Source organism: Erinaceus europaeus, chromosome 2 (assembly GCF_950295315.1).
Source record: "Erinaceus europaeus chromosome 2, mEriEur2.1, whole genome shotgun sequence".
Classification (NCBI taxonomy): Eukaryota; Metazoa; Chordata; class Mammalia; order Eulipotyphla; family Erinaceidae; genus Erinaceus; species Erinaceus europaeus.
Window position 1 is genome coordinate 10,640,030 of NC_080163.1, and position 17,229 is coordinate 10,657,258.

General features: G+C 46.0%; 1 protein-coding gene across 2 annotated transcripts in view; it reads right to left on the reverse strand.

Annotated features, from left to right (window-relative positions):
- Positions 1-17,229, reverse strand: part of NPAS1 (neuronal PAS domain protein 1) — a 46,501-nt gene that overhangs the window by 10,753 nt on the left and 18,519 nt on the right. The window contains exons 4-8 of one of the 2 annotated variants that reach the window (XM_060176976.1): positions 10,750-10,823; positions 10,445-10,534; positions 4,419-4,593; positions 3,152-3,264; positions 2,898-3,055 (exon numbers count right to left, since the gene is read on the reverse strand). In XM_060176976.1, the coding sequence (XP_060032959.1) occupies positions 2,898-3,055; positions 3,152-3,264; positions 4,419-4,593; positions 10,445-10,534; positions 10,750-10,823 (610 nt within the window). The remainder of the gene's footprint in view (positions 1-2,897; positions 3,056-3,151; positions 3,265-4,418; positions 4,594-10,444; positions 10,535-10,749; positions 10,824-17,229) is intronic. The other variant, XM_060176984.1, reaches the window with a different exon arrangement.

Sequence of the window (17,229 nt, forward strand, 5' to 3'; positions counted from 1 at the left end):
TGAGAGTCTTAATGCCTTAGTCACTGCGCCACCTCCCAAACCACGTTCTTTTTTATTAATAAAGAAAATAAGCCAGGGCCAGGTGGTGTTGCACCTGGTTAAATGCTCACATTACAGTGCATAAAGAGCCAGGTTCAAGCCCCTGTCCCCACCTGCAGGGGAAAGCTTCACGAGTGGTGAAGCAGGGCTGCAGGTGTCTCTGTCTCCCTCTTGATCTTTCCCTCCCCTCTCAATTTCTCTCAGTCTCTATCCAATAATAAATAAATAAATAATAAAATTTAAAAAAGGATTTTAAAAAATAGTTAAGGGGACAGGCTGTGGTGCACCTGGTTAAATGCAATACTACAGTGTTCAAGGACCCAGGTTCCCTGGTCCCCACCTGTAGTGGGAAAGCTTCACAAGTGGTGAAGCAGGGCTGCAGGTGTCTATCTCCCTCTCCATCTGTCCCTCCTCTCCCAATTTTTATTTATCTGATAAATAAATGAAACGAAAAAGAAGAAAAGAATAAAAAATAGTTACAAAAAAAAAAGAATGAAATAAGGAGCCAAGATGTGGTGCACCTGGTTAGGTAAGTGCTCACATCACAGTGCGTAAGGACCTGAGTTCGAGACCCTGGCCCCCACCTGCAGATGGAAAGCTTCATGAGAGGTGAAGCAGGGCTGTAGGTGTCCCTCTCTCTTTCTCCCTCTTTATCTCCCCTTCTCTCTCAATTTCTCTCGTCTGTATCTAATAATAAATAAATAAATAAATAAATAAATAGAAAGAGAAATAAGCTTTGGAGCTGAGGAGACAGCCTAATGGTATTGCAAAAGACTTTCGGGGGTTGTGTGGTAGTGTAGTGGGTTAAGTGCACGTGACGCAAAGCACAAGGACCGGCTGAAGGATCACGGTTCGAGCCTCTGGCTCCCCACCTGCAAGGGAGATGCTTCACAGGCGGTGAAGCGGATCTGCAGGTGTGTCTATCTTTCTTTCCCCGTCTCTGTCTTCCCCTCCTCTCTCCATTTCTCTCTGTCCTATCCAACAACAATGACATCAATAACAACGATAATAATAACCACAACAATGGTAAAACAACCAGGGTAACAAAAGGGAAAGGAGCAGTGGATTCATGGTGCAGGCACTGAGCCCTGACAATAACCCTGGAGGCAAAAAAAAAAAAAAAAAGACTTTCATTTCTGAAGCTCAATCCTCAGCACCCCCATAAACTAGAGCTGAATAGTGCTCTGGTTAAAAAAAAAAAAAGGTGGAGAAACAGGCGGTAGTGTAGTGGGTTAAGAACATATGGCGCGAAGGGCAAGGACTGGCATAAGGATCCTGCTTCGAGCCCCCGGCTCCCCACCTGCAAGGGGGTCACTTCAGAAGCTGTGAGGCAGGTCTGCATGTGTTTATCTTTTTGTCCCCCTCTCTGTCTTCCCCTTCTCTCGACTTATCTCTGACCTACCCAACAGCAATAATAACAACAAGGGCAACAAAATCGGAAAAAAATGGCCTCCAGGAGCAGTGGATTTGTAGTGCAGGCTTGAGCCCTATCCGAACCCTGGAGGCAAAAAAAAAAAAAAAAAAGGAGGGGACATAGCATAATGGTTGTGCAAAGAGACTCTCTTGCCTGAGGTTCCAAAGCCCAGGTTCAATCCCCCGCACCACCATAAACCAGAGCTGAGCAGTGTTCTGATAAAAAATAATAATAATAGTTTTAAAAGTTTACCTTCTAGGGTGACTAGGAAATTCAGGCAGATGGTACCATTGGGTGGGTTTGGGGGGGCCTGGAGAGTGCAGCCAATATGGTGGAAGGGGGGGCTCTTGTCTTTTTCTTTCCCTCTTTAATATTATTTATTCCCTTTTGTTGCCCTTGTTGTTTTACTGTTATAGTTATTGTTGTTGTTGATGTCATCGTTGGATAGGACAGAGAGAAATGGAGAGAGGAGGGGAAGACCGGGGGGGGGGGGGGGGAAGAAAGACAGACACCTGTAGACCTGCTTCACCGCTTGTGAAGCGACTCCCCTGCAGCTCGAACCGGGATCCTTCCGCCGGTCCTTGTGCTTTGCACCACCTGCGCTTAACCTGCTGCGCTACTGCCTGACTCTCATATTTCTCTAAATTTTTTTTAAAAAATTTAAACTCTTTTTTATTTAATATTATCTTTATGTATTGGATAGAGACAGCCAGAAATCGAGAGGGGAGGGGAAGATAGAGAGGAAGAGAAACAGAGATACACTTGCAGCCCTGCCCTGCTTCACCACTCATGAAGCTTTCCCCTTACAGGTGGGAACCAGGGGCTTGAACCTGGGTCCTTTTGCACTGTAACATGTGTGCTCAACCAAGTGTGCCACCACCTGGCCCCTAAACATTTTTTTAATGTATTATTGGATAGAGACAGAAAGAGGGGGAGACAGAGAGGTAAAGAGACAGAGAGACACTTGCAGCCTTACTTCACCACTTCTGAAGCTTTCCCTGTGCATGTGGGGCCAGGGGCTTGAACCTGTGTACTTATGCACTGTAATACCTGTACTTAACTAGGTGCACCACCACTTGGTCCCCCCCCCCTTTTTTTTTTTTTTTTTTTACCAGAGCACTGTTCAGCTCTGGATTATGGTGTTGCTGGGGATTGAACCTGGAGCTTAGGAGCCTCAGGCCTGACAGTCTCTTTGCACAGATATTATGCTTTCTCCCTATCCCCCCTTTCACTATTTAATCTCCTTCCCCTTTAAGGGATGCCCACCAGAAAGCAGAAAAGGAATGGGCAGGGGCAGTCTCTGCAGAAGGGAACCTGGGAGAGGCCGTGGCCCTCAGGAACCAGCCCCTCTCCCATTTCCAAAGCCCCCTCCCCACCAGCACCCCCAGCCCCCAGGCTGCCCCTGGGTGCCTCTCCACCCTCCTCGGCCCCCACCCCCGGGTACCTGCTCTCACAAGCAAGGATGGTGAGCCCCAGGTTGAGGCGGAAAACGATGGCGTGTCCGTGAAGGGGCAGCTCGGCCAGCGGGGCGGGGGGCAGCGTGTGGCCCAAGGCCACCAGCCCCAGTGCGTGTGCCCGGAGGCGCCCAGTCACATGGATGACCTGCGGTGGTGGCAGTGGGGCAGGAATGCAGCACACTGACCCCCCACACACACACACACCTGTAAGGCCTCAGTGGTCCAGCAGTTGACGCCCTACCTTGTACCCCGAGGCCTTGACGTGCAGCCCCCTCTTGGTGAGGGTGGATTTCATGCGGACAAAGAAGGAGCACTCTTGGGCCCGGGAGGAGGGAGGGCCGGTGGAGCTGAGCTCTGCAGCAGAGAGTGGAAGAGGTTTAGGGACTCCTGGAGGGGACATACAGACCCACATCCTGTACAGCAGGCTTGGCCCAGCCGGGGTTAGGCCATAGCCAGCTGGGCCTTTCTCACCAGGTGTCAGACTGGCAAGAACTGCCTCCTGCTGTTAGCGCTGTGAGTTTCCCTCCCTAAGTCTCAGATCAAATGTCTCCTCCTCCAGGAAGCCCTCCCTGGCCTCTTGGCTGGGTCAAATGCCTGCACCCCAGCACTGATCAGATCTGGGGACAACACTGGGAACAGGTCAGCCACCCCTCCCCACCACACACCACACACACACACACACACACACACACACACACACACACACACACTGGACTGTGAACTTTATCTCTGGTTCTCATCCTTTCAAAAATAAATAAATATTAAAAAAAAATAAAATCGTAGTCTGGCGGTAGCGCAGCCGATTAAGCACACGTGGTGCAAAACGCAAGGACAGGAGGAAGGATCCCGGTTAGAGCTCCTGCTCTCCACCTGCAGGGGAGTTGCTTCACAGGCGGTGAAGCAGGTCTACAGGTGTCTGTCTTTCTCTCCCCCTCTCTGTCTTCCCCTTCTCTCTCCATTTCTCTCTGTCCTATCTAACAATGACATCAATAATAACAACAATAATAACTACAACAACAATGAAAAACAAGGGCCGGTTGCGCAGCGGGTTAAGTGCACATGGTGCAAAGCGCAAGGACCGGCATAAGGATCCCGGCTCAAGGCCCCAGCTCCCCACCTGCAGGGGAGTCGCTTCACAGGCGGTGAAGCAGGTCTCCAGGTGTCTATCTTTCTCTCCTCCTCTCTGTCTTCCCCTCCTCTCTCCATTTCTCTCTGTCCTATCTAACAACAACAACATCAGTAACAACAATAACAATAACCACAACAATTAAAAAAAAGGGCTACAAAAGGGAAAAAAAATGATAAAACCTCCAGGGCAGTGGATTCATGGTGCAGGCACTGAACCCCAGCAATAACCCTGGAGGCAAAAAAAAAAAAAACGGCAACAAAAGGGAAAATAAAAATTAAAAAGAAAACTTAAAAAAATAAATTAAATAAAAAGGAGCTTTGTAGGACCCTAAGGCGATGAGTTGAGACCCTGATCTACTCCTCCAGGTCCTTGGGGTTACCAATGTCAGGAGTGTCCGTGAGCGAAGAGGAGGAGGAGGAAGACGAAGAGGAGGAGGGGACGGAGGGCGGCGTGGGGGGCCCGAGCACCCGCGTGCGCAGCCCCAGCTGCTCCAGCACCTCCGAGTGGTCCCCGGGATGGATGTAGTCAAAGACGCTGCTGCCCGTCAGCTCCACCTGCCGGCGATGGAGGGAAGTGCAGGCACCGGTGAGCCGCCTGATTTGCAGCATCTCTGCCAGTGGACTTGTGTTCTGATTTTTTTGTAACATTTTTTTGTTTATTTACTTAGCCTTGGAACTAATCATCAGCTCTGGATAAATGGTGGTACGGGGGATTTAACCTTGGACCTCAAATCGTCGGGCATGAAAGCCTTTTGCAGAATCACTAGGGGAGGAGGATGAGACAGAAGCATCTGCGGCACTGCCCTCACCGCTGGGGCAGCTTCCCCCCTGCAGGTGAGTACCGGGGGCTTGAACGCAGATCCTTGCACACGGTGATGTGTGGGTTAAACTGTGCCACTGCCCACCCCCCATATAGATTAATATATATTTTATTTTTTATTATTTTAAAAATATTTATTCCCGGACTTCCGGAAGCGGAGCTACGAGCAGCAGATCGCTTTCTCTCCTCTCCTCTCCTCTCCTCTCCTCTCCTCTCCTCTCCTCTCCTCTCCTCTCCCGGATCAACTAGGAATACCAAAGGAGACCACCCGGACCGAAACAAGACACCCAGTAAATCACCCGTGAGTACAAACACGCGTGGCTGGTGACAGAGAGGAGAGAGGGGCCTAAGGAGAGATTAAGTGACTGCTAACAGTTCGACAGTTTGTCAGTGGAGACACCACCTCCAGTCTGCTCCACCAACAAGGGGACAGCTGAAGGGAGGAAAGGACTCCCCAGAGACTCACCAAGTACAACTCTGAGTCTCCATTGCTACTACCCTCAGAATCTGGAGCAGCAACAGGGAGGGACACCAGGGGACAGAGATCTAACCGGGAAACTCAGGAGAAGACCTACACCTCGGTGGCATAGCTGAAGGGCTGTGAAAGTCTCTTTGCATAACCACTGGATTATCTCTGCCACACCCTGCTTTATCTCTTGGTCAGGAGTCATTGATTAAGCCAAGAAGCCTATTGATAGTTTAAAAGCCCTCAGGCTACCATAGCCTACAGGGGAAAAAAAAAAAAGGCTTTTACACCACTGAACTCCAACTCATATAACTTATATAAAATGGTTAAAACAACAAGAAAAAATAATGGAGACTCGAACCAGGACAAGAGTCCAGCTAAAAGTCCTCCAGAGGGCGAAGCACAAAACAACGAGTTCAACATCCAAACATTAGCTAAGGAAATAATAACAGGAGTGAGTAAAGAATTTGAAAAAATTGTAATCAGAACTGCAGGAACAACAAATGAGAATATGGAAGAAAATTCTAATAATCTCATGGTTATTAGAGAGCTGAAAGCTGAAATTGCTGAGCTAAGAAGGCAACTAGCTGAACAAGCTAAAACAGTATCAGAGCAGGGCAACAAAATAGATGAACTCCAGAAAGCAGTAGAGGGCAGAGAGAATAGAATCAATGAGGCTGAAGACAGAATTAGCAAGATTGAGGATGAATTAGAGACAACTAAAAAAGAAGTAAGAGATCTCAAAAAGAGATTAAGACATGCTGAAAACAACAACAGAGTCCTATGGGATGACTTCAAAAGAAACAATATACGCATTATTGGCTTACCAGAGGAAGAAAGAGAAGGGGAGGAAGAAAGCGTTCTCCAGGCCATAATAGCTGAAAATTTCTCTAGTCTAGACAACACCAAAGACATAAAGATTCAAGAAGCCCAGAGGGTCCCAAACAGAATTAACACAGACCTAAAGACACCAAGACATGTCATACTTAGATTGGAAAGGAATAAGGATAAAGAAAGGATCCTCAAGGCTGCAAGAGAAAAACAAAGAGTCACCTACAAAGGAAAACCCATAAGATTAGCAGCAGACTTCTCCATACAAACACTACAGGCCAGAAGAGAATGGCAAGATATCTATCGAGTGCTCAATGAGAAAGGCTTTCAGCCAAGAATACTATATCCTGCTAGATTGTCATTCAGACTAGATGGAAGCATCAAAACCTTCTCAGACAAGCAACAGTTGAAGGAAGCAACCATCACCAAGCCTGCCTTGAAAGAAGTTCTGAAAGGTTTCCTATAAACAACCAGACCACCACAAATAGAACATATATCAAAACACTCTAAAACTCTACAAGAATGGCGTTAAAATATCTTCAATCTTTGATATCAATAAATGTGAATGGCCTGAATTCACCTATTAAAAGACACAGAGTAGGAAGATGGATCAGAAAACACAACCCAACAATATGTTGTCTACAGGAAACTCACCTAACGCAACAAGACAAACACAGACTTAAAGTGAAAGGATGGAAAACTATCATTCAAGCCAATGGCCCACAAAAAAGGGCAGGAACAGCTATTCTCATATCTGACATGATAGACTTTAAAATAGATAAGATTAAAAAAGATAGGAATGGACACTACTTAATGCTCAGAGGATCAGTCAATCAAGAGGACTTAACAATTATTAATATCTATGCACCCAATGAGAAGCCATCTAAATACATCAAACTTCTACTGAAAGAGCTACAGCAATATATTAACAGTAACACAATCATAGTAGGGGACTTCAACACCCCACTCTCTCAACTTGACAGATCATCCAGGAAGAAAATCAGTAAAGACATAAGGGAGCTAAATGAAGAGATAGATAAACTAGAACTATTGGACATTTTCAGAGTCATTCATCCCAAGAAACTGGAATACACATTTTACTCAAATCCACATGGATCATTCTCAAGGATAGACCATATGTTAGGCCACAAAGACAGCATCAGCCTATTCAAGAGCACTGAAATCATCCCAAGCATCTTCTCAGACCACAGTGGAATTAAACTAACACTTAACAATCAACAAAAGATTAGTAACAGTGCCAAAATGTGGAAGCTCAACAGTACACTTCTTAACAACTTCTGGGTCAAAGAGGAAATCAAGGAAGAAATCAAAATGTTTCGAGAGTTCAATGAAAATGAAGACACAAGCTATCAAAATATTTGGGACACAGCTAAAGCAGTCCTAAGAGGGAAGTTCATAGCTATACAAGCACACATTAGGAAACAAGAAAAGGCACAAATAAACAGCCTGATTGCACATCTTAAAGACCTAGAAGAAGAACAACAAAGGAACCCTAAAGCAACCAGAAGGACAGAAATCACTAAAGTTAGGGCAGAAATAAATAACATTGAGAATAGGAAAACCATACAAAAGATCAATGAAAGTAAATGTTGGTTCTTCGAAAGAGTAAACAAAATCGACAAACCTTTAGCCAGACTCACAAAACAAAAAAGGGAGAAGACCCAAATAAATCGGATAGTAAATGAAAGAGGAGATATCACAACAGACACTGCAGAAATTCAACATATCATGCGAGGCTTCTATGAACAACTATATGCCACCAAGCTAGAGAACCTGGAAGAAATGAATAACTTCCTAGATACCTACCAACTTCCAAAACTAAGTAAAGAGGAAGTGGATAACATGAACAGGCCCATCACAGCTAATGAAATTGAAACAGTTATCAAAAATCTTCCCAAAAATAAAAGTCCTGGACCAGATGGTTTTACAAATGAATTCTACAAAACTTTCAAAGAAGAACTAATACCTCTACTTTTAAAAGTCTTCCAGAAGATTGAAGACACTGGAATACTCCCTGCCAGCTTCTATGAAGCCAACATCACCCTGATACCAAAAGCAGACAGGGACACAAGCAAAAAAGAAAACTACAGACCAATATCTCTGATGAACATAGATGCGAAAATATTGAACAAAATTCTAGCCAACCGGATACAGCAGTATATCAAAAAAATTGTTCATCATGACCAAGTGGGGTTTATCCCAGGCATGCAAGGTTGGTTTAATATACGTAAATCAATCAATGTGATCCACCACATCAACAAAAGCAAGACCAAAAACCACATGGTCATATCAATAGATGCAGAGAAAGCCTTTGACAAAATACAACATCCCTTTATGATCAAAACACTACAAAAAATAGGAATAGATGGAAAATTCCTGAAGATAGTGGAGTCTATATATAGCAAACCTACAGCCAACATCATACTCAATGGTGAAAAACTGGAAGCATTTCCCCTCAGATCAGGTACTAGACAGGGCTGCCCACTATCACCATTACTATTCAACATAGTGTTGGAAGTTCTTGCCATAGCAATCAGGCAGGAGCAAGGAATTAAAGGAATACAGATTGGAAGAGAAGAAGTCAAACTCTCCTTATTTGCAGATGACATGATAGTATACATGGAAAAACCTAAGGAATCTAGCAAGAAGCTTTTGGAAATCATCAGGCAATACAGTAATGTGTCAGGCTATAAAATTAACATTCAAAAGTCAGTGGCATTCCTCTATGCAAACACTAAGTTAGAAGAAATTGAAATCCAGAAATCAGTTCCTTTTTCTATAGCAAAAAAAACAATAAAATATCTAGGAATAAACCTAACCAAAGAAGTGAAAGACTTGTATACTGAAAATTATGAGTCACTACTCAAAGAAATTGAAAAAGACACAAAGAAGTGGAAAGATATTCCATGCTCATGGGTTGGAAGAATTAACATCATCAAAATGAATATATTACCCAGAGCCATCTACAAATTTAATGCTATCCCCATCAAGATCCCAAGCACATTTTTTAGGAGAATAGAAAAAATGCTACAAATAGTTATGCAAGGAGACTTTCTTTCCTGAGGCTCTAAAGTTCCAGGTTCAATCCCCAGCACTACCTTAAGCCAGAGCTGAATGGTGCTCTGATGATAGAGACAGACAGACAGAAAGACACACACACACACACACACACACACACACACACACACACACACACACACACAGGGAAACACCACAGCACACAACACTAAACTTTCTTCTATTTCACAGCACCTCCTGTGCAGCACTGGGGCTGAATCTGGGTCATGTACACGGCAATGCAGACACCCTGCCCCTTGAGCTAGCTCTCCAACCCCTGACCTGTGACATACATTTTTTTTTCTTCTTTTAACCAGAACACTGCTCACCTCTGGTTTATGGTGGTGCAGGGGACTGAATCTGGGACTTCAGAGCCTCAGGCATGAGAATCTGTTTGCATAAACATTATGCTATCTACCGTACCCCTGCCCTTTATTTTTTTAATTAATTAATTAATTTGCCTTCAGGGTTATTGCTGGGGTTCGGTGCCTGCACCATGAATCCACTGCTCCTGGAGGCTATTTTTTCCCCTTTTGTTGCCCTGGTTGTTTTATCGTTGTGGTTACTGTTATTATTGTTATTGATGTCATTGTTGTAGAATAGGACAGAGAGAAATGGAGAGAGGAAGGGAAGACAGAGAGAGGAGGGGAAGACAGAAGAGAGAAAGATAGACACCTGCAGACCTGCTTCACCGTTTGTGTAGCGACCCCCCTGCAGGTGGGGAGCGGGGGACTCAAACCGGGATCCTTACACTGATCGTTGCACTTCGCACCATGTGCGCTTAACCTGCTGCGCTACCGCCCGGCCTCTGTGACTTTTTAAATTAAATTTTAATAGATTAATTATTGGATATGTATATACAGAGAAATTGAGACAGGAGGGGAAGATACGGCAAGAGACACATACCTGCAACCCTGTTCACCACTCCTGAAGTTTTCCCGCGGCAGGTGGGGACTAGGAGCTTGAACCTGTGTCCTTGTGCACTGTGTTGTAAGCCTTAACCAGGTGCTCCACCTCCTGGCCCCTGTCCTGTGACTTTTATTGACCTCCTCCCCCCTCCACTTTGAGGATGAGCTGTTTCGGGTGCCACATGGGGTTCCTTGGAACACCCGTTGGGAAACAGAGCCCGCCCTGCAGTGCCGGAACGGTGAGGCCTGGAAAGAGAATGGGTGGCCACGGGCCAGCCAGCCGGGGAGGTGCGGGGCCCTTACCTGTGAGAGGCCCAGGTAGATAGAGACCGTCTCTGAGATGTAGAGGAACTTTCCTTCCTGGCTCAAGGCAAACACGAAGCCATCCAGGGACTAGAGGAGAGAGATGAGGGAGGAAAGGAGCGCTGACAACTGGGCTTCCGCCGCGGGTGGATTGTTGGGGAGAGGGGAGCAGGCAAGGAGGTGGGGAAACCCGCCCAACTTTTGGTCTCGGGTTCCCATACACCCCAGTGAATGGAGAGACGGGTGTACTTCTGGGAGCGGCCACCAGGTGGCAGGAAGGAGCAGGAGCGGGGAAAGGGCCTCACCTGCAAGATGTGTCCGCCCAGGTGCTGCTCGAAGACTTCGGAGACCTGGGCCACGGAGGCACAGCGGCTGGGGGCTGGAGAGAGGGAGTGTAAGACAGGGTGGGGGGGCCTGGCTCACCTCAGGCCTCATGGGAAAGTCCTCAGGGAGCCAGTTTACAAATCTATTTAAAAAAATATTTATTTATTCCCTTTTGTTGCCCTTGTTGTTTTATTGTTGTAGCTATTATTGTTGTTATTGGTGTCGTCGTTGTTGTATAGGACAGAGAGACATGGAGAGAGGAGGGGAAGACAGAGAGGGGGAGAGAAAGACACCTGCAGACCTGCTTCACTGCCCGAAGGGGTGACTCTCCTGAAGGTGGGGAGCCGGGGGACAAATATATATATCTGTCTGTTTGTCTTTCTTATTAAGATAAAATAAATTATATATATATATATATATATATATATTGCCTCCAGGGTTATCGCTGGGGTTTGGCGCCTGCACTATGAATCCACTGCTCCTAGAGGCCATTTTTCCCCATTTTCTTGCCTTTGTTGTAGTTCTTATTGTTGTTATAGCTGTTGTTGTTGGATAGGACAGAGAGAAATTGAGGTGGGGGAGACAGAGAAGGGGAGAGAAAGAGACACCTGCAGACCTGCCTCATTGTTTGTGAAGCGACCCCCTGCAGATAGGGAGCTGGAGGCTCAAACCTGGATCCTTTAGCCAGTCCTTGCTCTTTGCGCCACCTGCACTTAACCCACTGCACTACCACCCAGCCCTCTAAAATATTTTTTTAAAAAATTCAGTGGTCGGGGGCGGGCGGTAGCGCAGTGGGTTAAGCGCATGTGGCACAAAGCACAAGGACCGGCATAAGGATCCCGGTTCGAGCCCCCGGCTCCCCACCTGCAGGGGAGTCGCTTCACAGGCGGTGAAGCAGGTCTGCAGGTGTCTTTCTCTCCCCCTCTCTGTCTTCCCTTCCTCTCTCCATTTCTCTCTGTCCTATCCAACAACAAACAACATCAACAATGGTAATAATAATAACCACAACGAGGCTACAACAACAAGGGCAACAAAAGGGGGAAAAATGGCCTCCAGGAGCGGTGGATTCATGGTGCAGGCACCGAGCCCAGCAATAACCCTGGAGGGAAAAAAAAATTCAGTGGTCACTAGGGAAAGATAGAAACAAGTTGGGGTGCCAATGCCCATGTCCAGCGGAGAAGCAATTACAGAACCCAGAATTCCCACCTTCTGTACCTCATAAAGAATTTTTTTTTGGTGGGGAGCAGGCAGTGGCACACCTGATTAAGCACACACACTGCAGTGCTCAAAGTTGCAGGTTCAAGCCCATGGTCCCACCTGCAGGGGAAAGCTTCTCAAGCGGTGAATCAGGGCTGCAGGTGTCGCTGTCTCTCTCCCTCTCTGCCTTCCCCTCTCAACTCCTCTCTGTTTCTATCCGACAAAAAAACAACAACAAAAAATTGGGGGAGGGGGCAGGCAGTGGCGCACCAGCTTAAAGTACAATAGCTCCCCACCTGCAGGGGGTTTGCTTCACAGGTGGTGAAGCAGTTCTGCAGGTGTCTATCTTTCTCTCTTCCTATCTGTCTTTCTCTCCCCTCTCAAGTTCTCTCTGTCCTATCCAATAGAATGGGGTAAAAATGGCCTGGGGGGGGGGGGTCAGGCGATGGCGCAGGGACCTGTGCAAGGACCCGCGTAGGGATCCGGGTTGGAGCCCCCGGCTCCCCACCTGCAGGGGCGACGCTTCACAGGCGGTGAATCAGGTCTGCAGGTGTCTGTCTTTCTCTCCCCCTCTCTGTCTTCCCCTCCTCTCTCCATTTCTCTCTGTCCTATCCAACAATGACGACATCAACAAAAAAAATAATGGCCACAACAAGGCTACAACAACAAGGGCAACAAAAGGGGGAAATAACATGGCATCCAGGAGCGGTGTCTATGGTGCAGGCACTGAGCCCCAGCAATAACCCTGAAGTCAAAAAAAAAAAAAATCCTCCAGGAGCAGTGGATTCATAATAATTAAACCAAGCCCCATCGGTAACACTGGAGGAAATAAAAAAAGTATTTTGGTACTCCCAGAGGAGTAAATGTTAGGAGAAGATGACCAGAGGTCTCTGAACTCCAATTCTATCAAGACCCGGAGAGAGAATAGGGGAAAGGAAAAAAAAAAAAAAAGGAAAAACACTCAGAGTATGACTTAAGAGTGGAAAAGTAGGCAGCGCCATAGAAAAAAATGGGCATATACATATATAAGTATAGATAAATAGTTATAGAAATAATAGCCAACCTTTATCTATCTGTGACCTTGGGAGAATTACTGCAGTATCTTTTTTTTTTTTTTTTTTTTTTTTTTTTACCAGAGCACTGCTCAGCTCTGGTTTTAGTGGTGCAGGGGATTGAACCTGGGACTTTAGAGCCTCAGGCATGGGAGATTGTTTGCATAACCATTATGCTGGGATGCATTGGATCGACCTTCTCTCGTGGTGCGTCCCGTGAGTACCCATTCATTGGGGAAACTGACGATCCTTCCTAGCCGACTGAATCCACATAGATCCCAGTCACTTTCAAAGCCAGCAACAAGCAGCTCCTGACACCTTTCAACCTGATGCTGTTGACTGGCTACGGAAGAAGGGCAAACGCTAGAAGAAGAACCATTATGCTATCTACCCCTGTACAATTACTACAGTTTCTAATGGAAGGAAAGGGACACAGAACTCAGGTGATGGTGAAAATATACCCATGATCTTATAATTTTGTAAATCAATATTAAGTCACTAATAAAAATTTTAAAAATGGAGTAGGAAACAACAGCAAAAAAAAAAAAATTCAGTGCTATTGGCCAGGTGGTTGAGTGCACATGTTGCCATGTACAAGCACCCAGGTTCAAGCCCTGGGCCCCCACCTGCAAGAGGAAAACTTCACAAGGGGTTAAGCAGGGCTGCAGGGGTCTCTCTGTCTCTCTCCCTCTCTATCATCCTCTCCCTTCTAAATTGCTCTTTATCTCTATCTAATAAATAAATAAAAAGAATTCAGTGCTATGAAAAATTGAATAGATGTGTTTTTATCTTTGCAGAAATACCCCATTTTTGGGGGGGTCTGCAAATGTCTATCTTTCTCTCCCCCTCTCTGTCTTCCCCTCCTCTCTCCATTTCTCTCTATCCTATCCAACAACAAACAACATCAACAATGGCAATAATAATAACCACAACGAGGCTACAACAAGAAGGGCAACAAAAGGGTGAAAAAATGGCCTCCAGGAGCAGTGGATTCGTAGTGCAGGCACCGAACCCCAGCTGGAGGCAATCGATCAATCAATCAATCAACAAATAAATAAATAATCTTGCTTTTTTGTGGTCACTGTAGCTCCACTGCTCAGAGTTAGTATTTTGAGAGAGGCACACAGAGACAGGGACAGAAACCGCAGCACTTACATCCAGTGCAGTGTGGGCCAGGCTTGAACTTGGGTTACAGGCAGGACACAACAGGCACACCACCCAGGTGAGTTAGGCTGTCACCTCAACATAATTTTTTCCCCACAAGGATTATTGCTGGTGTTGGTATTTATGAGACCCCTTCTGTTTCATTGGTTTAATACCCCCTGCTTAACACTGTATTCTATTTACATAACCACTGTATTCTATTTACATAACCACTGCAGGGCATTGGTTCAATCCCCACTGGTTCATGATATGTTTTTGCTCCGCCCCCTCTCCTTGTCTCACACTGATTTTCACCAGTCACTTTTCTCTCCACCCTCTCTGCGTCGCATCCTGTTCCCACCCTACTGGGCTAGTATATTTATAAGGACAAGATTGTTGTGTGTAGTGGTTAGTTTAGCTTAGCTCAGCTTAGATTGTGCTGCGTCCTGCATGGATAAAGAGATACTGCCTACAGCTCAACCATGAGTCCCTGGTCGTCTGTTACCCGCCTGTGAAGCTCAGCCCGGCGAAAACAACATAGCCCGGCGAAAACAACAGTTGGGACTCAACGCCAGTACAAGGAATCCTGGTGGCTTTTTTTTTTTTTTTTTTAATTTCATAGAGAGAAATGGGGGGGGCAGGTGCTGCCACATCTGGTTAAGCACATACACTAGAGTGCGCAAAGACATTGGTTCAAGCCCATGATCCCCACCTGCAAGGGGAAAGCTTCACAAGTGGTGAAACAGGGCTACAGATGTCTCTCTCTCTCTCTGTCTCTCTCACTCTATCCCCCGCTCCTTTTTATTATTATTTTTTTAATTATATTTATTTTCCCTTTTGTTGCCCTTGTTTTTTTTATTGTTGTTGTAGTTATTGTTGTTGTTGTTAATGTCATCGTTATTAGATAGGACAGAGAGAAATGGAGAGAGGAGGGGAAGACACAGAGGGGGAGAGAAAGACAGACACCTGCAGACCTGCTTCTCCACCTGTGAAGCGACTCCCCCCTGCAGGTGGGGCGCCAAAGGCTTAAACCGGGGTCTTTACGCCGGTCCTTGGACTTTGCGCCACCTGTGTTTAACCTGCTATGCTACTGCCCAACTCCCCTTTATATTAATTTTTCTAAAAAATTTATTTATTGGATTGAGATAGCCAGAAATCTAGAAGGAAAGGGTAGGATAGGGAGAGAGTCAGAGGACACCTGCAGCACTGTTCCACCACTTGCAAAGCTTCCCCCTGCAGGTGGGGACTGGAGGCTCGAACCAGGGTCCTTGCACATTGTAACAGATGTGCTCAACCAGATGCACCGCCACCTGGCCCCTCCCCTCTCAATTTCTCGTCTCTAGCCAATAATAATAATAATAATAATAATAATAAAGAACCTAAGTTGGGGTGAGTGTTTAAAAGAGAGAGAAAGAGAAATTGAGAGGGAAGGGGTAGATAGAGGAGAGAGGCAGAGGGACATCTACAGTCTTTCACTGCTCATGAAGTCTCCCCTCTGCAAGTGGGGAGTAGGGGCTCGAACCCAGGTCCTTGCACATGGTAACATGCACTCAACCAATAAATAAATCAATCTTGGAAATAAATAAGGGCCGGGGCTACAGCATAATGGATATGCCGTAGACTTTCATGCCTGTGGCTCTGAGGTCCCAGCAATGCTCTGGTAAAAATAAAATAAATAAAATATTTTTTAAAGTAAATAAATGGCAGAGAGAGACAGAGAAATATATGAAGGAATAGAGAATGGGACATGAGGGATGTTCACAGCTCACAAACAAAAGGATACACAACCAATTCACAGAAGGAGGAAAAGGACTTGAATAGACATTTCTCCAAAGAAGAGATACAAATGGCCAATAAACACATGAAAAGAGTTTCCACAGCATTAGTCATTAGCAAAATGCAAATCGGAACCACAATGGGAGACCACTTCACCCCCACTAGGATGGTTAAAACAAAAAGCAAAGAAGTGCTGGAGAAAATAAATGTGGAGGAATTGGAAGCTTCCCATGTTGAGAATGGAAGTGTGTGTGTGTGTGTGTGTGTGTTTACGCACGCATATTTGCATGTGGCCTCTGCAGGAAACAATCTGGCATGGTTCAGGAAGTGGATAAAGTGTTGGACTCTCAAGTGTGAGGTCCCGAGTTCAATTCCTGGCATTGCATGTGCCAGTGATGCTCTGGTTCTGTCTTCCTTTTTACTCTCTCTCATAAAAAAATATATAATTTTTTTTTTTTTGCCTCTAGGGTTATTGCTGGGGCTCAGTGCCTGCACCACGAAGCCATCGCTCCAGGAGGCCATTTTTCCCCCATTTTGTTGCCCTTGTTGTTGCACTTATTGTAGTTATTGTTATTGTTGTCATAGCTCCTGTTGTTGGATAGGACAGAGAGAAATGGAGAGAGGAGGGGTAGCCAGAGAAGAGGAAAGATAAGACACCTGCAGACCTGCTTCACCGCTTGTGAAGTGACCCCCCTGCAAGTGAGGAGCTGGGGGCTGGAACTAGGATCCTTATGCCGGCCCTTGAGCTTTGATCCATGTGCGCTTAACCCACGGCCCTACTGGCCTCCCCCAATGTAAATCTTCAGAAAGGAAGAATAAGGGGCCAGGTGGTGGTGCACCTGGTTGAATGCACATCTTACAATGCACAAGGACCCAGGTTCAAGCCCCTGGTCCCCACCTGCAGGGGAGTCACTTCACAAGCAGTGAAGTAGGTCTGCAAGTGTCTTTCTTTCCCCCCTCTGTCTTCTTCTCCTCTCTCCATTTCTCTCTGTCTTATCCAACAATGATGACATCAATAACAATAACTACAATATAACAAGGGCAACAAAAGGGAATAAATAAATATATTTTTTAATTTTTTAAAAATTAAGAGAAAGGACAAGGCTGGGGACATAGCATAATGGCTATGCAAAAAGGCTTATGCCAGGGGCCGGGCGGTAGCGCAGCGGGTAAGCACACATGGCACAAAGCACAAGGACCGGTATAAGGATCCCGGTTCCAGCCCTCGGCTCCCCACCTGCAGAGGGGTCACCTCATGGGTGGTGAAGCAGGTCTGCAGGTGTCTTTCTCTCC